At 39.8% G+C, this 20,080-nt stretch overlaps 2 protein-coding genes across 3 annotated transcripts; one reads left to right on the plus strand and one right to left on the minus strand.

Annotated features, from left to right (window-relative positions):
* Positions 1-10,072: 10,072 nt before the first annotated feature.
* LOC107810431 (HMG-Y-related protein A-like) lies at positions 10,073-11,654 on the plus strand. The gene is made up of 2 exons (XM_016635212.2): positions 10,073-10,262; positions 10,797-11,654. The coding sequence occupies exons 1-2, from the start codon at positions 10,221-10,223 to the stop codon at positions 11,238-11,240; spliced, it is 486 nt and encodes a 161-aa protein (XP_016490698.1). The 5' UTR covers positions 10,073-10,220; the 3' UTR covers positions 11,241-11,654.
* A 1,694-nt stretch (positions 11,655-13,348) lies between these two features.
* Positions 13,349-19,541, minus strand: LOC107810426 (uncharacterized). 2 transcript variants are annotated; one of them, XM_075227633.1, is made up of 7 exons: positions 18,721-19,541; positions 18,034-18,212; positions 16,928-16,986; positions 16,682-16,810; positions 15,631-15,766; positions 14,407-14,748; positions 13,349-13,658 (listed from the first exon to the last, which is right to left on the minus strand). In XM_075227633.1, exons 1-6 carry the CDS (start codon positions 19,238-19,240, stop codon positions 14,422-14,424), a joined length of 1,350 nt encoding a protein of 449 aa, XP_075083734.1. In that variant the 5' UTR covers positions 19,241-19,541; the 3' UTR covers positions 13,349-13,658; positions 14,407-14,421.
* Positions 19,542-20,080: the final 539 nt, after the last annotated feature.

A 20,080-nucleotide genomic window follows, 5' to 3' on the forward strand; every position in this document is an offset into this window, starting at 1 on the left:
TTTTGATATTATTTGATGTGTGGGCACCGTGTAAGTGAGGCGACGAGTACGTATACGGGTTGTTATTGCAAAAATCCCGTTTATTATTTTTAAATCATAAATTATTTTCTCTTATTAAATTGAACAAATATGTTTAATTGTTTAGCTTAGACTAGAAAAGCATGCTTATGTGTTTTAACTGCCCATTTGATATTTTGTGCACCAAGCTTAGTTAAATCCCTATTTTCCTTATCTGTGGTTAGTGTAAACTGTATAATTTGATGTCATACATGTCATTTATCTTGCATTGCATATATAAATTGGGACTACAGACGTATTCCGGGAGATCCCCTTGTCTTGCATATTTAAATTGGGACTACAGAAGCGTTCCGGGATACCCCCCTGTCTTGCATATTTAAATTGGGACTACGGACGTATTCTGGGAGATCCCCCTGCCTTACCTATTTAAATTGGGACTACGGACGCATTCCGGGAGATCCCCCTCTCTTGCATATTTAAATTGGGACTATAGACGTATTCCGGGAGATCCCCCTGTCTTGCCTATTTAAATTGGGACTACAAACGTATTTCGGGAGATCCTCCATGTCTTGCATATTTATTTTGGGACTACGGACGTATTTCGGGAGATCCCCCAATACTGCATATTTACTTTGGGACTACAGACGTATTCCAGGAGATCTCCCTGTTCTGCATAATCATTCGGAACTACGGGATGGTATCCCGGGAGATTTCACATTGTGTTTACCTTGTTCTAAGCCGAGGACTCCCTTGACTGTTAAAATTTTGAGAAATTTTCCTTAACTGTTTACCGAAAAAAACTTACTTATATCTTTTGTTGTTTACTAAATTATATTTACTCCGGTAGGGCCTTGACATGACCTCGTCACTACTCGACCGAGGTTAGACTTGGCACTTACTGGGTACCATTGTGGTATACTCATGCCCTTTCCTGCACATGTTTTCGTGTGCAGATCCATGTACGAGCTATCAGCCTCAGGGTTAGTGCGTGCTGCTGATTCTAGGAGATTTCAAGGTACTTTTGCTTGCGTTCGCAGATCCTCGGAGTCCCCTTCTACTCCCTCGCCTAGAGACTTTCTTTATTATCTTCAGACTTTTGTATAGATCTACATAGATTATAGTAGCTTGTGACTTAGTGATATTCCGGGTCTTGGAAAATTATTTTGTATATGCCGAGTGGTACTACTTTTGGTTATTCACAATATGCTATTTATCTTTAAAATGTTGTGTTTTCTTTACATTTTTCGTAATATTAGGCTTACCTAGTCGTAAATACTAGGTGTCGTCATGACACCTTACGAAGGGTTAATTTGGGTCGTGACAAGTTGGTATCAGAGCCCTAGGTTCATAGGAGCCGCGAGTCACAAGCGGGTTTATTAGAGTCTCGCGGATCGGTACGGAGACGTCCGTACTAATCTTCGGGAGGCTTTGTAACCGTTAAGAACAATCATATTCCTTTGATTTCCTTGTCGTGTGAGTTATTGATATCAAAATTTCTAAAACTCTATTCTATTCTTTCTCAAAGATGGTGAGGACCCGTACCGGGAGGACCGACGATCAAGCACCCGAGCCCCATGCCAGAGCCGCCAAAGGCCGGGTTCGGGGTAGAGGACGACCACGTGGTGAAGCCCGAGCACCTGCGAGAGCTGCTTTAGAGGAGCCCCCGGCAGCTCCAGCTGGAGGGCCAACACCGGAGATCCCTATTGCTAGTCCAGCCGTCCAGGAGACTTTAACTCAGTTCATGAGCATGTTCAACACTCTGGCTTAGGCTGGACTATTTTCGATAGCTCCCGCTACATCTCAGGCTGGGGGAGGGGCACAAACTCCCGCAACCCGCACTCCTGAGCAGAGAGTCCAGGTTGATCAGGCCCCAGAGTATATTCCTATGCCCCCAGCGGCTCCGGTTCAGCATGAGACCAGGGTAGCTGCTTCTGAGGTAGAGCATCTCAGACCTGAGAGGTATAAGAAGTACCACCCACCAACTTTCAGCGGACTACCTTCAAATGATGCTCTGGGTTTTCTTGAGGAGTGTCATCGTATTCTCCGCACTATGGGCATTGTGGAGACAAGTGAGGTTTCTTTCACTGCTTTCCAGCTGAGGGGAGCGGCATTTCAGTGGTGGTGTGCCTATGAGCTGAGTAGTCCGAACGAGGCAACCTCACTCACTTGGACTCAGTTTTTAGAGATGTTCAAAGCCTCAGGGATGCTTGGCGCGCAAAGTTTGAGCAGTTGTGTCAGGTTGCTATGACTGTATCGGAGTATGCAGTCCATTTCAGTGAGTTAGCTCGCCATACACTGGCTCTGGTTGCTACAGTCAGAGAGAGGGTTCGTCGCTTTATTGAGGGACTCCACCCTAGTATTCGGACCAGTATGGCCAGGGAGTTGGAGATGGACATCACTTATCAGCAGGCAATGAGCATTGCCAGGAGAGTGGAGGGCATGTTCGCCCGTGACAGAGAGGAGAGAGAGGCCAAGAGTTCTCGAGAGACTGGTTATTATTCAGGAACTCGTGCACCAGCAGCATGCTATGGTAGGGGTTTTGTGAGTCGCCCTATTCATTCAGCTCTTCCTGCAGCCAGCAGTGTTCCAGCTCCTCCTAGACCTCAGGAGCCCTATTATGCACCGCCAGTATCCAGTATGCCTCCTGATCTAGGTGCTATTATCGGCCAGTCCAGCATGCCAGGTCCGAGTCAATCTCAGCCTCCGCATCCTCCGAGGGGTTGTTTTGAGTGTGGTGACACTCATCACATGGTTAGAGATTGCCCCATATCCAGGAGGGGTGCACCTTCACAGACTTATCAGCCTCAATATGCTCCACCGGTTCCTCCGACCATTCTTCCAGCCCCAGCTGCCACCCCACCTCCTCATCCAGCTCGAGATGGAGGTCGGGGAGGTCGAGGTCACCCTAGAGGGGGAGGCCAGGCCAGGTACTATGCCCTTCTAGCCCGTTCAGAGGCCGTTGTTTCAGATTCAGTCATCACAAGTATCATCCCTGTCTGTCATAGGGATGCATAAGTATTATTTGACCCAGGCTCTGCGTATTCATATGTGTCTTCTTATTTTGCTCCATATTTGGGGATATCTCGGGATTCTTTGAGTCCACCTATTTATGTATATACTCTTGTGGGAGATTCTCTCATTGTGGACTGCGTATATCGGCCATGTTTGATTGCTCTTAGTGGTTTTGAGACCATAGCCGATTTGTCATTACTCAGTATGGTAGATTTTGATTTTATCTAGGGCATGGAATGGTTGTCGTCCCATTATGCTATTCTTGATTGTCACGCTAAGACCGTGACGCTGACTATGCCAGGCTTGCCGAGATTAGAGTGGAGAGGTACCTTAGAGTATACTCCCCGCAGGGTCATTTCATTTCTTAAGGCTCAGCGAATAGTTGAGAAGGGGTGTGATGCATATTTGGCCTATGTGAGAGATGTCAGTATTAATACCCCTACAGTTGAGTCAGTCCCAGTAGTGAGGGACTCCCCTGATGTGTTTCCAGCTGATCTTCCGGGTATGCTGCCCGATAGAAATATTAATTTCGACATTGATTTATTGTCGGGCACTCAGCCCATATCTATTCCTCCTTACCGTAAGGGTCCTCATGAGTTGAAGGAGTTGAAGAAGCAGTTCCAGGAGTTGCTTGATAAGGGTTTCATCAGGCCCAATGTATCACCTTGGGGTGCTCCAGTCTTATTTGTGAAGAAGAATGATGGTTCTATGCATATGTGTGTTGATTATCGGCAATTGAACAAGGTTACAGTGAAGAACATGTATCTTTTTCCTCACATCGATGATTTATTTGATCAGTTACAAAGTGCCAGGGTGTTTTCCAAGATTGACTTGTATTCTGGATATCATCAGTTGAAGATTCGGGAGCCGGATATCCCGAAGACTGCTTTCAGGACCAGATATGGTCACTATGACTTTCTTGTCATGTCATTTGGGCTGACCAATGCCCTGACAGCCTTTATGCATTTGATGCACAGTGTGTTCCGGCCTTATCTTGATTCCTTCGTTATTGTATTTATTGATGATATCCTGGTATATTCCCGGTCTTGGGAAGATCATGAGCAGCACCTGAGGACCGTGCTTCAGACTTTAAAGGAGAAGAGGTTGTATGCAAAATTTTCTAAGTATGAATTCTGGCTTGATTCAGTGGTATTCTTGGGCCACATAGTGTCTTGTGATGGGATCAAGGTAGATCCGAAGAAGGTAGAGGCAATGCAGAGTTGGCCTAGACCATCATTAGCTATGGAAATCCGCAGTTTCCTTGGTTTGTCGGGGTATTACCGTCGCTTTGTGGAGGGATTTTCATCCATTGCAGCACCTATAACCAGGCTGACCCAGAAGGGTGCTCCGTTCAGGTGGACTAAGGAGTGTGAGGAGAGCTTTCAGAAGCTCAAGATAGCTTTGACTACAGCCCCAGTATTAGTATTGCCTACAGGTTCGGGGTCCTACACTATCTATTATGATGCCTCGAGGATTGGCCTTGGAGCGGTATTGATGCAGGACTGTAGGGTGATTGCCCATGCATCTAGACAATTGAAGGTGCATGAGAAGAATTATCTGGTCTATGATATCGAGTTAGCAGCTATTGTTCATGCCCTGAAGATCTGGCGTCATTATTTGTACGGTGTTCCTTATAAGATCTACACTGATCACCGGAGTTTGTAGCACTTGTTCAAGCAGAAGGACCTTAATTTGCGTCAGCGGAGGTGGTTGGAGCTACTTAAAGACTATGATATCACTATATTGTACCACCTGTGGAAGACGAATATAGTGGCCGATGCCTTGAGTCGCCGAGCAGAGAGTTTGGGGAGTTTGGCATATCTTCCGGCAACTGAGAGGCCCTTAGTCTTGGATATTCATGCCTTAGCCAGTAAATTCGTGAGATTGAATATTTCAAAGCCTAGCCAGGTATTAGCTTATGTGGTTGCTCGGTCTTCTCTTTATGACCGTATCAGGGAGCACCAGTATGATGATCCTCATATTCTAGTTATTCAGGACAGGGCCCGACGGGGTGATGCCAGAGATGTGACTATAGGTGATGATGACGTGATAAGGATGCAGGGTCAAATTTGTGTGCCCAATGTAGATGGGCTTCGGGAATTAGTTCTCGAGGAGGCCCACAGCTCATGGTACTCCATTCATCCCGATGCCACGAAGATGTACCAGGATCTGAGACAACACTACTGGTGGAGGAGGATGAAGAAGGATATAGTTGGGTTTGTGGCCAAGTGTCTCAACTGTCAGTAGGTCAAATATGAGCACTAGAGGCTGGGTGGATTACTTCAGAGGTTAGAGATCCTAGAGTGGAAGTGGGAGCGGATCACCATGGACTTTGTAGTTGGACTTCCATGGACTTTGAGAAAGTTCGATGCTATTTGGGTAATCGTGGATCGGCTGACCAAGTCAGCTCATTTTATTCCAGTGTTGGCCACTTATTCTTTTGAGAGGTTGGTTGAGATTTATATTAGAGAGATTGTCCGCCTTCATGGTATTCCAGTATCCATCATTTCAGACAGAGGTACACAGTTCACATCACGGTTTTGGAGAGCCGTACATCAGAAGTTGGGTACTAGGGTGGAGCTGAGCACAACCTTTCACCCTCAGATGGATGGGCAGTCCGAGCGCACGATTTAGATTCTTGAGGATATGCTCCCTGCCTGTGTGATAGAGTTCGGAGGGTCATGGGACCAATACTTGCCACTTGTAGATTTTGCTTACAACAACAGTTACCAGTCTAACATTCAGATGGCACCGTATGAGGCTTTGTATGGTAGGCATTGCCGGTCCCCAGTGGGATGGTTTGAGTCAGGCGAGGCCCGAGTCTTGGGTACATATTTGGTCTAGGATGCCCTGGATAAGGTGAAGGTGATTCAGGAGAGACTTCGCACAACCCAGTTCAGGCAGAGGAGTTATGCGGACCGGAAGGTTCGTGATTTGGCATTTATGGTTGGCGAGCGGGTCTTGCTTCAGGTATTGCCTATGAAGGGCGTCTCGAGATTCAGGAAGAAGGGCAAGCTGAGCCCGAGGTTCATTGGACCTTTTGAGATATTGCGGTAAGTTAGGAAGGTTGCTTATGAGCTTGCCTTGCCTCCCAGTCTAGCAGGAATTCACCCGGTATTCCACATGTCTATGCTCCGGAAATATCATGGTTATCCGACTCATGTATTGGATTTCAGCTCAGTCCAGTTGGACAAGAATCTATCTTATGTTGAGGAGCCAGTAGCCATTTTGGACAGGCAGGTCAGAAGTCGAGGAGGCGACTTGGGAGACCGAGCAGGATATGCGCAACTAGTACCCTCATCTTTTCACAGTTTCAGGTATGTTTTTATACTCATTCGAGGACGAACGATTGTTTTAAGAGAGGGGGATGTAACGACCCGACCGGTCATTTTGAGAATTAGAGCCCCGATTCCCTAATATCTGCTTTCCCCACACTTGTTTCTTCTTTTGAGATTTGTCAAAGTGATTGGTTATGCAATTCGGGGAGTTTTGGGACACTTAATCCCTAGTTGTAAGTTTAAGCCTTAGAAATTGGACCGTAGTCAGAACTGTATGAAGACGGATCCGGAATGGAATTTCGTCGACTCTGTTAGCTCCGTTGAGTGATTTTGAGCTTAGGAGCATATTCGGAATATTTTTTGGAGGTCTGTAGTAGATTTAGGCTTGAATTGGCGAAAGTTAGTTTTTCTGCGATTTCGCCCGATAGTGGAAATTTTGATATCAAGCTCGGAATGGAATTCCGAAAGTGATTGTAGGTTTGTAGTGTCATTTGTGACATGTGTGCAAAATTTGAGGTCATTCGGACAAGATTTGATGTGGTTCAGCGTCGTTTGTAGAAGTTGGTAAATTCTAAAATTCTTAGGCTTGAATCCGGCTTAATTCATGATTTTGGTATTGTTCGATGTTGTTTGAAGGCTCGATTAAGCTCATATGGCGTTTTAGGGTTGGTACGTTTGGTTGAGGTCTTGGGGGCCTCGGGTAAGTTTCGAGTGCTTAACGGATCAAAAAGTTAGATTTGTGTTGCTGCTGAACTCTTCAGGCTTCTAGTATTTTCGCACTTGCGGTGGAGAGACCGCATGTGCGGGATCGCACGTGCGGAGGGGCAAGAGCAGAAGTAGAAAGTGGAGGAGTGCCAGGGGTCGCAGGTGCGAGGTGAATTTCGCATCTGCGATGCCCGCAGATGCGTTAGGGTCATCGCATGTGCGCAAGGTCCGCAGAAGCGGAAGGGATTTTTGCAGGCGCGCACGCGCAGGTGCGTCCCTTTCATCGCAGGATGCGGAGCCAGAGGAGGTAAATGAAATGCGCGGATGCGCCGTTTGGACCGCAAGCGCGGTATCCGCAGGTGCGAGAAAAGGCCGCAGGTGCGATGATCGCTGGGCAAAAAAGGAAATTTCGAGGGTTTGAAATTTCATAACACAAAATTCGATTTAGAGCTCGGTGAGAGACGATTTCTCGAGGGATTTTGAAGGAGAACTATTGGGTAACTAATTCTAACTCTATTTTGATCATAATACATTAATCTATTATTGTTTCCCCCGTCTAATTAAGGAATTTGAGGATAGAATTTTGAAAATGGGGAAAAGGTTCCTCAACTTGCAAGAAATGATCCTAGAGAAATTCAGAAATTCTACCAGAACTTCTATGAGAAAAATATCAAAGATGGCCATCAAACAAAGAAACCGTGAGACTTCAACCTAAAGACCCGTTTGGCCATAGATTTTGCTTATAATTTGGCCAAATCCCAAATTTGAAATCTCAAATTCCAAAATCAGCTCAATAGTTGGTTTTGGGCCAAAATATTACTACTATATTTTTTAAAAATTGCCCCAAACTTTTGTATTTTATAAAAGAGCCCACCATTTATTATTTTGTAATGATGTTGTTTCATTTTCTCGGTCATCTGATAGTGTATCATGTAATTCATTATAAAAATAATAATTTTGTATCAAATTTATTTATGTTCAGGACTATGATTTGCGATAATATAATGAATGTTATTGATAATGGTACCGTTGGGTATTTGTGATAGTTTTTAAAACTTGTGGGTATAAGACATATTTCATATTTTTCTAAACCAAACTTCACCCAAAACAGATATACAAACACATTTTCATCTTCAAACCAAATTTCACCCAAATCAAATTTTTCAAAATAAATTTGGGAATCTATAGTCAAACGCTAGTTAAATTTCATGACCTTTTTGGAATTCTTTCGTAATGGCCTACCGTTGTTCATTTAATTATGGGTTGACCTTGGTTGCTTTATTAGAGAAGAAATGGCTAAGATCTATCAAATTGCAAGTGTGCTATATGATGTGCTGAGGACAGTGGTACCGTCAGCGGCGGTAGAGGCTCGATCGACGAGCTTAATGCTAAGGCAGTGCACAAGACGTAACGAAGGGCTTGTGATGGTACAGATAAAAGCTGTAAAAGGGAAAGGGTGTACCTACCTTTAAATTTTTGGCTAGTTATTATAATTAGTTTTTAGCTTCAAATTTCATAATAGATTTGTGGGTTAGAGTTTGTCAAAAGTTTCTGCAAAGCGGCTAAAACTGAAATTGTCTCTATTTCCTCAAACATGGCTGGTATAGATCAATAGCTTTGACAAAGTTAGACGCACTTAAACTTCCTCCAACATGGCTGATTTAGATAAGTAATTTTCTTTGTCAAATTAAATGCCAATAAAGTCTTGCTTTATTTTTTTTCCCACTACCATAATTATTAAAAGGCTAAATTCTGAGCTAGATAGCCTCTTAATTTGTTAGTTAGAATTCACAAACTTCACATTTGCTAGAATGGTTCATCGATGAGGGTAGTGAAAAGATATTGCTCAAATGCTGGGAGGCTCAAACACATGTGTAAAGCTAGAATTTAATGTGAGTCCTAAATATTTTTATTAAAAAAAGGTATGATATATATTTTTATTTAAAGTCTAGTTTTTTAGATGCACAGTTGTTAATAATTTTGTTATAATCGATTTCTTTCAACAATCTCTTTCCATAATATAACCAATATTTAATCTTTTCTTAGACACTATTGATCTTCGCTAAATTTTTATCAATTTTAATTTTGAAAAATTTATTTTCACTGAGGCAACTGTTATACGAACTGTTAATATTATTCTATAAGCATTTGAAAAAAAATCAAATTTTTTTTATATTATCTTCTACTTGTACTATTTTCCTTGTCAATTCAATTGCAATTAACACGTTAGAAAAACTATTCATACTACCCATTTTTAAGTATGTCAAACAATTACTTTATTTACATATCTTTAAAAAATTCTTTCCTTTTATATCCCTCTTTTTTTTTTTTTTTTTTTTAAAAAAAACCGTGAACGCTTGTATAATTAATCTCTTGCCCACGATTTATCCACAATGATTTAACTTATGTACAATGTAAATAAAATTTATACTTAGTAATGAAGTAAAATATCAAAGTGGTTCTTCGAAAAATGACTTTCGCCTAACAAGTTTGGAAAGTCATTTTCTTTATTTTAATATGATAACTAAATATTAGAATATAGATAACTCGAAAAATATTTATTTTATTGTAAAAAATGACACCAGATAGTCATTCTAGAGGACTTCTATCTAGGAATTAGCCAATGGGTTCTGAATTTCAGTTTTTTATTTTAATTTTTCTGGATACAAAGTCCTGAAATTAAAAAATTTAGTTCAAATTTTCAGAACAAAATAAGTATTGGCTAATTCCTAAATAGCAGTTCTAAAATGGCTATTTGTGTACTTTCTCCTACTTTATTGAATAAAAAAGAATGGGCCTTTCTAAGTGGGCTGCACTATTATAATGTTAGTCCTATTATGAGATGGGCTTAGCGTTCAATGAAATAAATGGGCTATAACTTATAGCCCGTTGTTGAATCCCAAAAAGACAAAAAAGAAAGCCACGTCATATATCCTTGTAACACAATGTAAGCAAGATTTTTAACCGTTGGATTTTGTTCCTATCCCAAATCTTCAGCCACTCATTTACCATAGAGTACACTTTGTTTTTTTCTGGTTCAGATATTCTCTCTTTAGTTCTTTGATTCCTAGTTTATGAGTAGCAATTTTCCACTGTGCTTTTGAAGCTGACACTCTTCTTTCTTTGTAGGGACATCTCTCTCTCTCTCTCTCTCTCTCTCTCTCTCTCTCTCTCTCTCTCTCTCTCTCTCTCTCTCTCTCTCGTGCCATGGCAACTGAAAGCTTCAACAAACCTCCATCGTACCCTGAGGTAAACCAAGCTTTCAACTTTCCCTTTTTGCTTTTTTCATTTTTTTGCATCTCATTTTTTAACATTTTTAGCTCAGAATTATACCCCTAAAGTCCTATATTTTCAAACATACAAAAAAAAAAATGATTTTTTTACACATATTTCAGTGATTTTTCCTTAAATCTTGATGAAAGATTTAATTTTTAAAGTTACATGCAAGAACCGCTTAACCCTCATTGTAATATAAACAAGAAAAAAATTCTAGCTTTTTACCTTTGTTACTAGGTTATTCACTTAATATTTCTCTAATTCTTCAGGACTTAGTGCTTGTAAAGTTTGAGTTTTCGCAATTGTTGCTCAATTCCCTAGAAATTTTTTGTAAAAGAAGAACAAATCAGCAGTTTAAAGTGACTATTTTTACTGTTTTAATGGTTCCCACATGAGCATATATGATATCAAGAATGCTTTTTAACAGATCTGCATGTTTGTTTCTTGAAAAAGAAAGAAAAAAATACAAGAATCTCAAAAATAAAGATTTGGGTTTTGTTTTAACAGATGATATGTGAAGCCATTGAAGCACTAAATCAAGAAGGGGGTTCAAACAAGTCATCAATATCAACTTACATTGAATCAAAATATGGAGATCTGGGTAAAGATCATTCAGAGTTTCTAACTTTACATTTGGACAACATGAAGCAAACTGGAGAGCTCATTTTCCTCAAGAACAATTACATTAAACCTGGTACAGATGTTCCTCAGAAAAGGGGTAGAGGCAGACCACCAAAACCTAAAGTTCCTTTGCCACCTGGTGCAGAATCTGCAGAAATTGCACCACCAAGGCCGAGAGGTAGACCAAGAAAAGACCCCAATGCACCACCTACTTCAAAAAAGCCAAAGCCAACACCAGCAACCCCAAATTCCACAGGGAGGCCTAGGGGTAGGCCTAGGAAAGTTAGGCCACAGTCTGCACAATATGGTGATGATGTAGAGGAAAGCTGAGAAAAATTTGGAGGCTTATTATTGGACTAGATCTGTTGATGGTGATGACTCTTAATGACTTAGTTGTCTTATTTTTCTTTTCATTTAGGTATTAGTATTTGCTTTAGTAAGGGTTGTTGTCTTGTGACTAGTAGTTAGGGATTCAAAGTGGTGCAAGTAGTCTCCTGCAGAAATGCAAGGTAAGATTGCGACCAGTCCGGCTCTTTCTCGAATCCTGCGTATAGTGATAGCTTAGTGTAGCTGCCCTTTTATTAGTAGGATCTCCTCTTGGTTAATGCCTCTACTTGTAGTGGATTATGACTTGTGTAGTTCTAGTAGGATTGTGTACGTGTGTTGCTCTTTGTTCAAGATTCAATGTAGAGAGATCTGTAATGCTTGTTACCATGTGTAATTGCTGCACTTTTCACTCTGTTATCTTTATGTTAAAATTAGAATGCATATTTTTGAAACTGTCCTTTTACCATTGAACTATCTTAGTTTGGAGTCCTAACTTGTCCCAAAGGTGTGATTGAGTGGTTGAAGTAATATGTAAATTGTAGGTTTGAATCTCAGTTACAAGATTAGCATGATTCATATACTTTTGTGGGGCAAATTTATCATGACTCGTGCTTGTGTTGTAATAGTAGGTTATTTGATGAATTAATAGTAGTTGAATTATTGGATGCCACCATACTTTAAAAACTTAAAAACTGAACTTTTTGAGTCTTATAACTAAATGTTTTCCAAACTTTTTGAATTCTGTTTGTTTTTATTATTGTTGTTGAATTAGATGGATGGGAGTTGTGACAAGAAAATGTACAAAGTAAACTTGTTTAGCATTGGTTGGGTTTGGAGTTAGTTCATGATTGTGACTGCTAAAGTGAGTTTCTGATGGAGCTCACGTTGGGGGAAAAAATGTATTGGATAAGAAGATAATGAAATGAAGACATTACAACAACAATAATATAATTTCACGGGGTCTGGAAAAGGTAGTGTGTACGTGACCTTACTACCTACCCTAGGATAGAGAGGTTGTTTACGATAGACCTTCGGTTCCCTCCTTCCAAGAACTCCCCACCTTGCTTTTGGGATGATTTAAACTCACAACCTCTTGGTTGGAAGTGAAGGGTGTTCATCACTAGAGCAATCCGCTCTACTCTTATCAATGAAATGAAGACATTGTAGTGGATTAAAAGGTCATGAGTTAACAGGTTTTGTTGGACAAAAGACATCATGTGTACGAACTATATAGTCTCTATATGGAGACATTATCTCTCATCCATATATAAAATTGTTACTATAATCATGTCTTTGTCTAAGGTTCCACTTGGGGTTGGAATCTTGATCTAATACGACAAGTCCTTTGATGCCTCCTGGTGGTGGGAGCAGCAGATTGTTGGAATCTTCTTATGTGTCTGGATTTGAGTTGAAGGGTCAGAATTTGTTAGTGGAAGCTGTGATCGGATGCAATGAATACATACATGTCTATAACATCATCCTCGTATAACATTCGTTCACTATAAAAGTCATGTTTCTTTTGAAATCGATTTTTATGTTATGTTATAATATATATTTTCTATAACAACACTTCACTATAGCAGCCAAAAAATATCAGAACAAACGAAGCTACTATAGAGATGTTTGACCATACTATGAGTGTTAGTGAGAAGCAAATCTAGAATTTTAAAGTAGTGTTTGCAGAGTTTATATATTGGATGTGTGAAATGTAAATAAAGTATCATATTGAAAGTTGATAAAAGAGAAGAAAGCTATATATAAGGTAGGGATACTTTGAGGAATTTTAGGAAAAAATCGAGCTTGATTCAAAACGCACAGTATTATGCCAATGACACAAATGACCTTGAAATGAGTTGATTTTGAACTTTTGACCTTTGGGGCAGGCACCGGATCAACGCGTAAATCTTTTGATTTTTAACTTCGAAGGTTTGCATATTGGTCAATTGACCTGCCCCATAGGCCAAAAGTTAACTACTACTACTACTCTTTATGGTGTTCTATTTCTGCTCTGCACTAAGAGAAGAGTGTCTTTGAATTAGCTTAGCACATTCTATATCTTGGTTAATGACCTACTTATCGAGTATAGTTTGAAATTGTAGCAAAAGTAGACATTCAGCAGAAATATCAAATGTATAAATTTAGATAAGGGTGTAAAGTTAGGAAATTGGCACATGTCAAGCACCAGAACCACTCCTAGTTTAATAGGTATCTTTTTTCAACAGAAACTGCAGAAAGATGCAGGGAAAACATGATGGTCCATCATTATGGTCTTGTCTTGGTACATCTGTAGAATCTTGCCAAAGTTGTGATTTTTGTTGACATACAAGGACCACAGAATAGCACCATTGTTTGACTATTGTCATTCACTTGTTCAAATTCCTTGTTGGTTGTGTTTCCCCCCTCCTCTTTTGGTATAAGTATCTGGTATCACATACACTAGATACACATTAGTCCGACTAATTCAGATTCAATACTGTACTTAAAGAGGAAGCACGTACTCCCCTCCATGCGTTTCTTGATTCCAAGTGCCCTTCGGCAAAAAGGTTACAATTCAAACTGCAGTGTCATTGGCTTTTATTACTACGTTCAGATGGGCCTTCTCTACTTATGTGAAAGATTAAAAACAATAAAGAAGGAAGAAGCAGCATCCTAACAGTCATATTTGGCAACTAGCTATTGGGTTGGTCTTTGTACATACCAGCTGGCTATAAAAAAGCATAACATATATGACTTGGTTAAAGAATGCATGAGTTGTAAATGTCTCTCAGTATTGAACTGTCGATGCCATTTTGCTATGATATTAATGTAGAGTGTAGACAAGTTAATGAACTAATCTGCACACTGAACAATTGACAGGAAAAATTAGAATGTAAAGGTATAACAAATTGAGCGGGTGGTATCAGAATACCAAATGAACACTCAGATTGTAAACAAGAATTCATGAACAAATCACATTCCACGAGGAACTGCCTAAAATAATTGCATAAAAGAATTTCCAACTGTACTATTGACGGGGCTTCAGATTATACATTATGGTCGTTGATATACAAAAAGAAGATATTGTACTATGCGATATGGATAATAAAGAATTATGAGTTGTTGGAACACGAGTAATAATGCTTTCATCTAACATACACAGCCATCATAAAAAAGAAGAGAGAAAAAGCACCTTGGAACAGAGTTGTTACTCGGGACCAGTTGCATCTCTCTTTAATCGTAATTTCCCACTTTCGTCTCTATTGAAAAGCTTCTCAACTACTTCATTCCAGTTAGTTCTTGCATCACTGCACTGCGCTTTGCTTGTCATTGCATCTTCCTCCTGTTTCTGAGATGACTCCTCAGTTATACTCTCCGTGGATTCCTCTTCATCTGCGTCCACAGCGTGTGGTATGTTTAAACTGACAGCTCTTTCGAGTGCATCCTTGTGTTCTTTTTCTAATGTCTTCAGCCTTTCAATTTTCTGCACTTTGGGGGGAGTAGTTGTGGTCTCAGCACTAGCCTCCTTAAGTCTCTGCAAGGAAGAGTTTGCTCAACTAGATCAAAATTTGTCCAACACGCCCGGGGGGGGGGGGTGTAGTATAGAGAGTATCGGGTTTATGTGAACTTTGATGCGGAGCATAAATTTACGTGTAAAATCCACTAAAATTACATCTGCCTATGCTAACGAGGATTCATATAGCTGACCCCAACTGATTGGGGATTGAGACATAGTTGATTGTTTGATAAACGTAACCACTGAAAGAAGACAACAATGACTTGCAAGCATGCGGAAATATAGCACGGATGACTATACACTGGTTTTTCTACTATGCATTTCAGGATCTTAACATTGAAAGATTTCAGTGGAAACTGAGCTGGTGGACATTCTAGTTCCATCATATGCAGCATGTAATTCAGATGGAGTACAGTAATTCTAGACTTAAACAACGGAACAATGAGATCTAAAAGTATGGGACAGGACCAAGCCATAACATCATGCACGCAAATTACCATATGTTACCCACAATTTAAACTTCTATTGGAATTCGGGGATAAGTAGGCCGCTTTTTATAGGTCACAAAGGCAATACTGTTGTTGCAAAAATCTATACCTTCCTGCAAAGGTGAAATCCTTCGCTCAATCTATTTCCATACAGATAGTATCATTTCACTGTACGGATAAAATAAAAAGATCAGGTTGTGTCCAAATGCACATATATTTGGTTCTCTTTTATGAAGACAACCACTCCTCTTATCAATGACAAAATGACTAGGTTTATGCTTTTGTCTTTGGAAATTTTTGCGCGACGAAAGCAAGGCAAATTACTCCTCATATGTTTTGTACCAAAATGAAATCATAGATGACCAACTGGAGTCCTTCCTTTCAAAGGAAAAAGTGTGTTGATGCTACTTACTGCTAATACTTTTTCAGATTCTCTTTCTATCCAAATGATTCCATGATCAACTGTAGCATTGCGTGACAACACGATATGCTCAAATCTTCCGTCAACTGGGATGGCAGTTCTAACATCTGGAGTGAACCTCCCACATCTGTGAAGCAGGAAATTGCATATCAGGAGTATTAAAGCTTCACTGTTGCAAAAATATCATAAGCACTGAGTGCTAATATCATAACCAAGAGGAGAGCTTTAAATCGTCCTAACATAAGGAAAAAACGTTTTTTTCTTAAAATGGTTAAGTTGAAATCCAAAACGGTGGTCTCATCTGAAAATATTTTGCTGTAGCAGCGTCTGCACAATAATCGTAAATGCCTAAGCGTGCGGTGACAGTTACATGAAGAGAATAAATACATAGGGTCAGATTTATTAAGATTAAACCAAACTAGGGAAACAAAAACAATGAGGCTAAAGTGCTTCTTGTCCAACAAGTAAGAATAATTCACCAGTATGTGAGATTAGTTCAACTTTATTCTGCACTCGTCTATTTAATGGGAGATAAAGATGCCGATGCATTTCATATGAAACTGTTCTATAATATCTTCAATAATTCAGGGAACTAACGGAACACAATGCCTCTATTTGTCAGGGTTAGTATATCCTAATCAGTGGATTTAACAAGATGAGGACAAAGAATATTGACAAGATCGATAGTTGAACGAACACCACTTAGGAGCACAATGTTTGGGATGACTCATACTAGTTGATAGTGGCAAGCATCAGACCCCAACACCAATTCGATAGACTTATAAGCCGGGCTGTGAAACATAAACAAGGAAATCAAGACAACAGAATATTAGAAAGGAATGAGATCTCGTCATGCACAGAACTGAGGGGAGATATAACGTATCTACAACACAAGTCAAACAAAGCACACAATGACCACAAGCAATGGTCGGCGGTTCTGTGAAAGTCACACCGACAGAGGCTAGGTTATATCATATTCACTAGTTTGCATTACTTTGACAGTACATAGCACACTAGCAACACTCATCTGAATGTGCTTTACCTGCAGAATTTTCTTTCTACAATGTGATACATACGGCCTGGTGCATAAAGTCTTCTTGGATCTCGGAGTTTTCTGCCCTCAGGAATGAAGGTATCTCTCAAGCATACCAAAAATATCAAGCACGGTAAACTGTTGAAAGCATTAATGCCTGGTATAAGAGATAATTATAGCAATCATGCAACGGCAAGAAATCAGAGAATAGAGAGAAAGCTTTATTATGCACACAGAGTGTGGATCTAAACTAACCAGAAGATGGATTTAAATATATCTTCAAGTGGGGTGGCTGTTCTTGGCAAGAAATCATCCTGTTAGGAAAGAGTCATGGTTACATTGTTAATTCACTGGATGTGACGGTTCATGAATTTCACATGGCAAGCTAAGGAGCAAATTAACACATATACCGAAACTTCTCAAATTTGCAAATATGACCAGAGAAAAACAGTGGAAATTCCTGTTAATGTGGGCAACTATTTTACTGAAATGTCACAGCAAATTGCACTGCCCAATGGTTTAAATTTCAACTTAGTAAACAACAACAACAACATACCCAGTATTATCCCACACTGTGGGGTCTGGGGAGGGTAGTGTGTAGGCAAACCTTACCCCTACCTTGGAGAAATTTCAACTTAGTAACTGCTGAAAAAATAAGTTATCAGTTAGCGACTAAACTACCAGCTCAGTCGCCATTCCTTGGATTCGTCTTCCCCCCCACATGATAAGTACAAACTCAAGCCAATTGTATTTCAAGTGGTAATATAAGATATATAAATATATAATGCCTGTAGATCTCGACACCCAGATGCCATCTATAACAGGAGGCACTTAAATTTAGATCAGAAAAGGGAAAGAGATTCTAGTTGGAACAGTTTCAATGTACTTCAACTTTCCACTCTTGGCGGTAAATTCCAAAAGAGAACAGATAGTAAAGATTCAATTTTACTGTAAATCAAAGGAATGATTAACTGCTGATCACAAAAATTGGTTCTTTCCTTGTAGCATCTGCAAACTACAGTATCCCAATATTTATCAGCTAAATCAACTGACTACATTACTCTGAACCCGTTAGTAATTAGTCCCTAGTCCATCTCTCTTTTCCCAGTTGAATCGACCACCTCACAACCCATTAATAACATCTTCCAGAATACATTCCCAAAATTTAAGCATTCTCAGCATGAGCAGATGCAGCATATGAAAGCAGTTCCTATCAATTCAAATTACATATAAGATACTTTTTCTGAAAAAATATTCAATATTTGTATCACGTCCTCAGTCTTTGCCACAAAAGAATAACCGGTGAAAAGTGTATTATCTACCCACTGACTCAAAATTCTGGATTAGTTTCCGACGCTTACCTGCAATACCACAGAGTGTATTATATCAGCATACTTAACAGCCAAGTTGAGTGACATACACCGCGCTGGTGCAACTGCATAACACCTTAAAAGACTCCTTGGAATTCCCCCTAATCTATCCTTATGATTCGCCACAATCACTGTCAGCAAAGACGCCACACCAGAACCCAAAGAATGTCCTGCAAAATAGAGGTGGCAAAATTAACCAATTTTTAGTAATCCACCCAACCGTTGGGATAAACTCGAAATGACCCATTAAACTATTGGTTCAAAGTAGGGTGACTTGTTGTTGACTTTACTCCAGCTTGAACTTGAAATGACCCATCAAAGTATCAGGTCAAATAGCGTAACCAGACAGGTAAAAATTCATCGAAACTCCAAAAATACAAATTACATTTGGAGGTTGGAAATTATACAAACTTATAAGAACTTAAGCTAAAAAAGGCAGTCTAGTGCACCAAGTTCTCGCTATGCGCGGGTCCGGGAAGGGCCGGACCACAAGGGTCTATTGTAGCACCCTAGTTCAGGGCCGGACCATATGAGTCTATTGTACGTCCCTTACCCTGCATTTCTGCAAGAGTCTGTTTCCACGGCTCGAACCCGTGACCTTCCTGCTCACATGACAACAATTTTATCAGTTAAGGTTCGCTAAGAATTTAATCCAACCAGCCTATTTGCCATATTTACCTGCAAATATCATCTTGTAACTCCTCCCATTCTCAATCCAAAGCTTCTTCAAAGTCTCAGACTCATTATTCAAAACCCAAACCGCAGATTTCAACAACCCATGATGTACATATCCTCCATCAAACATCTGTTTTCCCAGCCTATTATCCAACAAAACTTTGTAATCACTTTCGTTTAGTAAATTCAACCCACGAATAGCGACTACAATCTCTTGGTGTTCGTGATCACAGTAGATCAAATACGGAGGTGCATTGCCAGATGTTTGTTCATATGTGACCCGTTTAATGACCCAATCGGGGTTTAGTCTGTACCCGCCCTTCGGCGGGTACTTGGGGCTACGGAGATTTGGTTCGTATACTGCTAGAATTGTACGGCAGATACGTGGAACTGGTTCGAATTCCTCATAGGTAGCTGTTGGCCACGTAGCACTGTCGTCATTGCCGGTGTATGTGCATCGTTTCCATGCCCAACGGAGACAACCTAAAACCAACACACACTCAGCTCCACAAGCAACTGACATCGGTTACTGTGAGCTCAACTAATACTTAAAACTTTTTTGCAAGGAAAGCCAATCAATACAACTGAACGTACTCTTCTTATAAATGTAAAATTGCTTTGGGTCTTTTCAAAAGGAAAGTTGGGGAAGTAGCTGGAAGTTTCACGTGTGTGATAGAGAGGATTAACTGGAAAAATGGTTGAGTGATTTTTATTGGGATGACAGGGACATGAGGGAAAGTGGGGAAAGCGTTGTATACTACGTATATATTACAATATACAGAGGATTTTGATTCTGGTTCTTGTCTTAAGGTCTAAGTATGTGTTTTTCCTTTTCTTGATTTTGAAGTCTTGTGCTGCATCATTGTTAGTTGGTGATGAACCGTTGAGTAAATTATGTTTGCTGGACACCAACTGTTTCTGTTCGGACCATTTAGCTGGATCTGTTTTAATACATTAGCTTTAAAAGGAAAAAACACTATTCTCTCCGCTTTGGCCTATTTCTTATGTTACACAATATTTGATTTTTTGAGATATTAAGAAGTAATTAATTTTTTTTTCAAAGTTGTTCTTAGAGTAAAAATTATTAATATGATCAATTTTATTATGAATTAATACTAAAAGATAAATTACTTAATATATATGAAAACAACAAGAAAACCGAAAACAAACAAAGAAACAAAGGTTAAGGAAAAATAAAATAAAATAGGTGCACAGACTCAATAGAAACTATTCTAACAAATGGAGTTAAATGGGTTGGTAGACGAATCTTTTACGTCGGAACTTCAGAAAGAAAAAGAATGAAGTGAAGGATAAATGTATATAGATACGAATTGAATACTATATCAAATGATTAATGATGACC

This window comes from Nicotiana tabacum, chromosome 13 (assembly GCF_000715075.1).
Source record: "Nicotiana tabacum cultivar K326 chromosome 13, ASM71507v2, whole genome shotgun sequence".
NCBI classification, from domain to species: Eukaryota; Viridiplantae; Streptophyta; class Magnoliopsida; order Solanales; family Solanaceae; genus Nicotiana; species Nicotiana tabacum.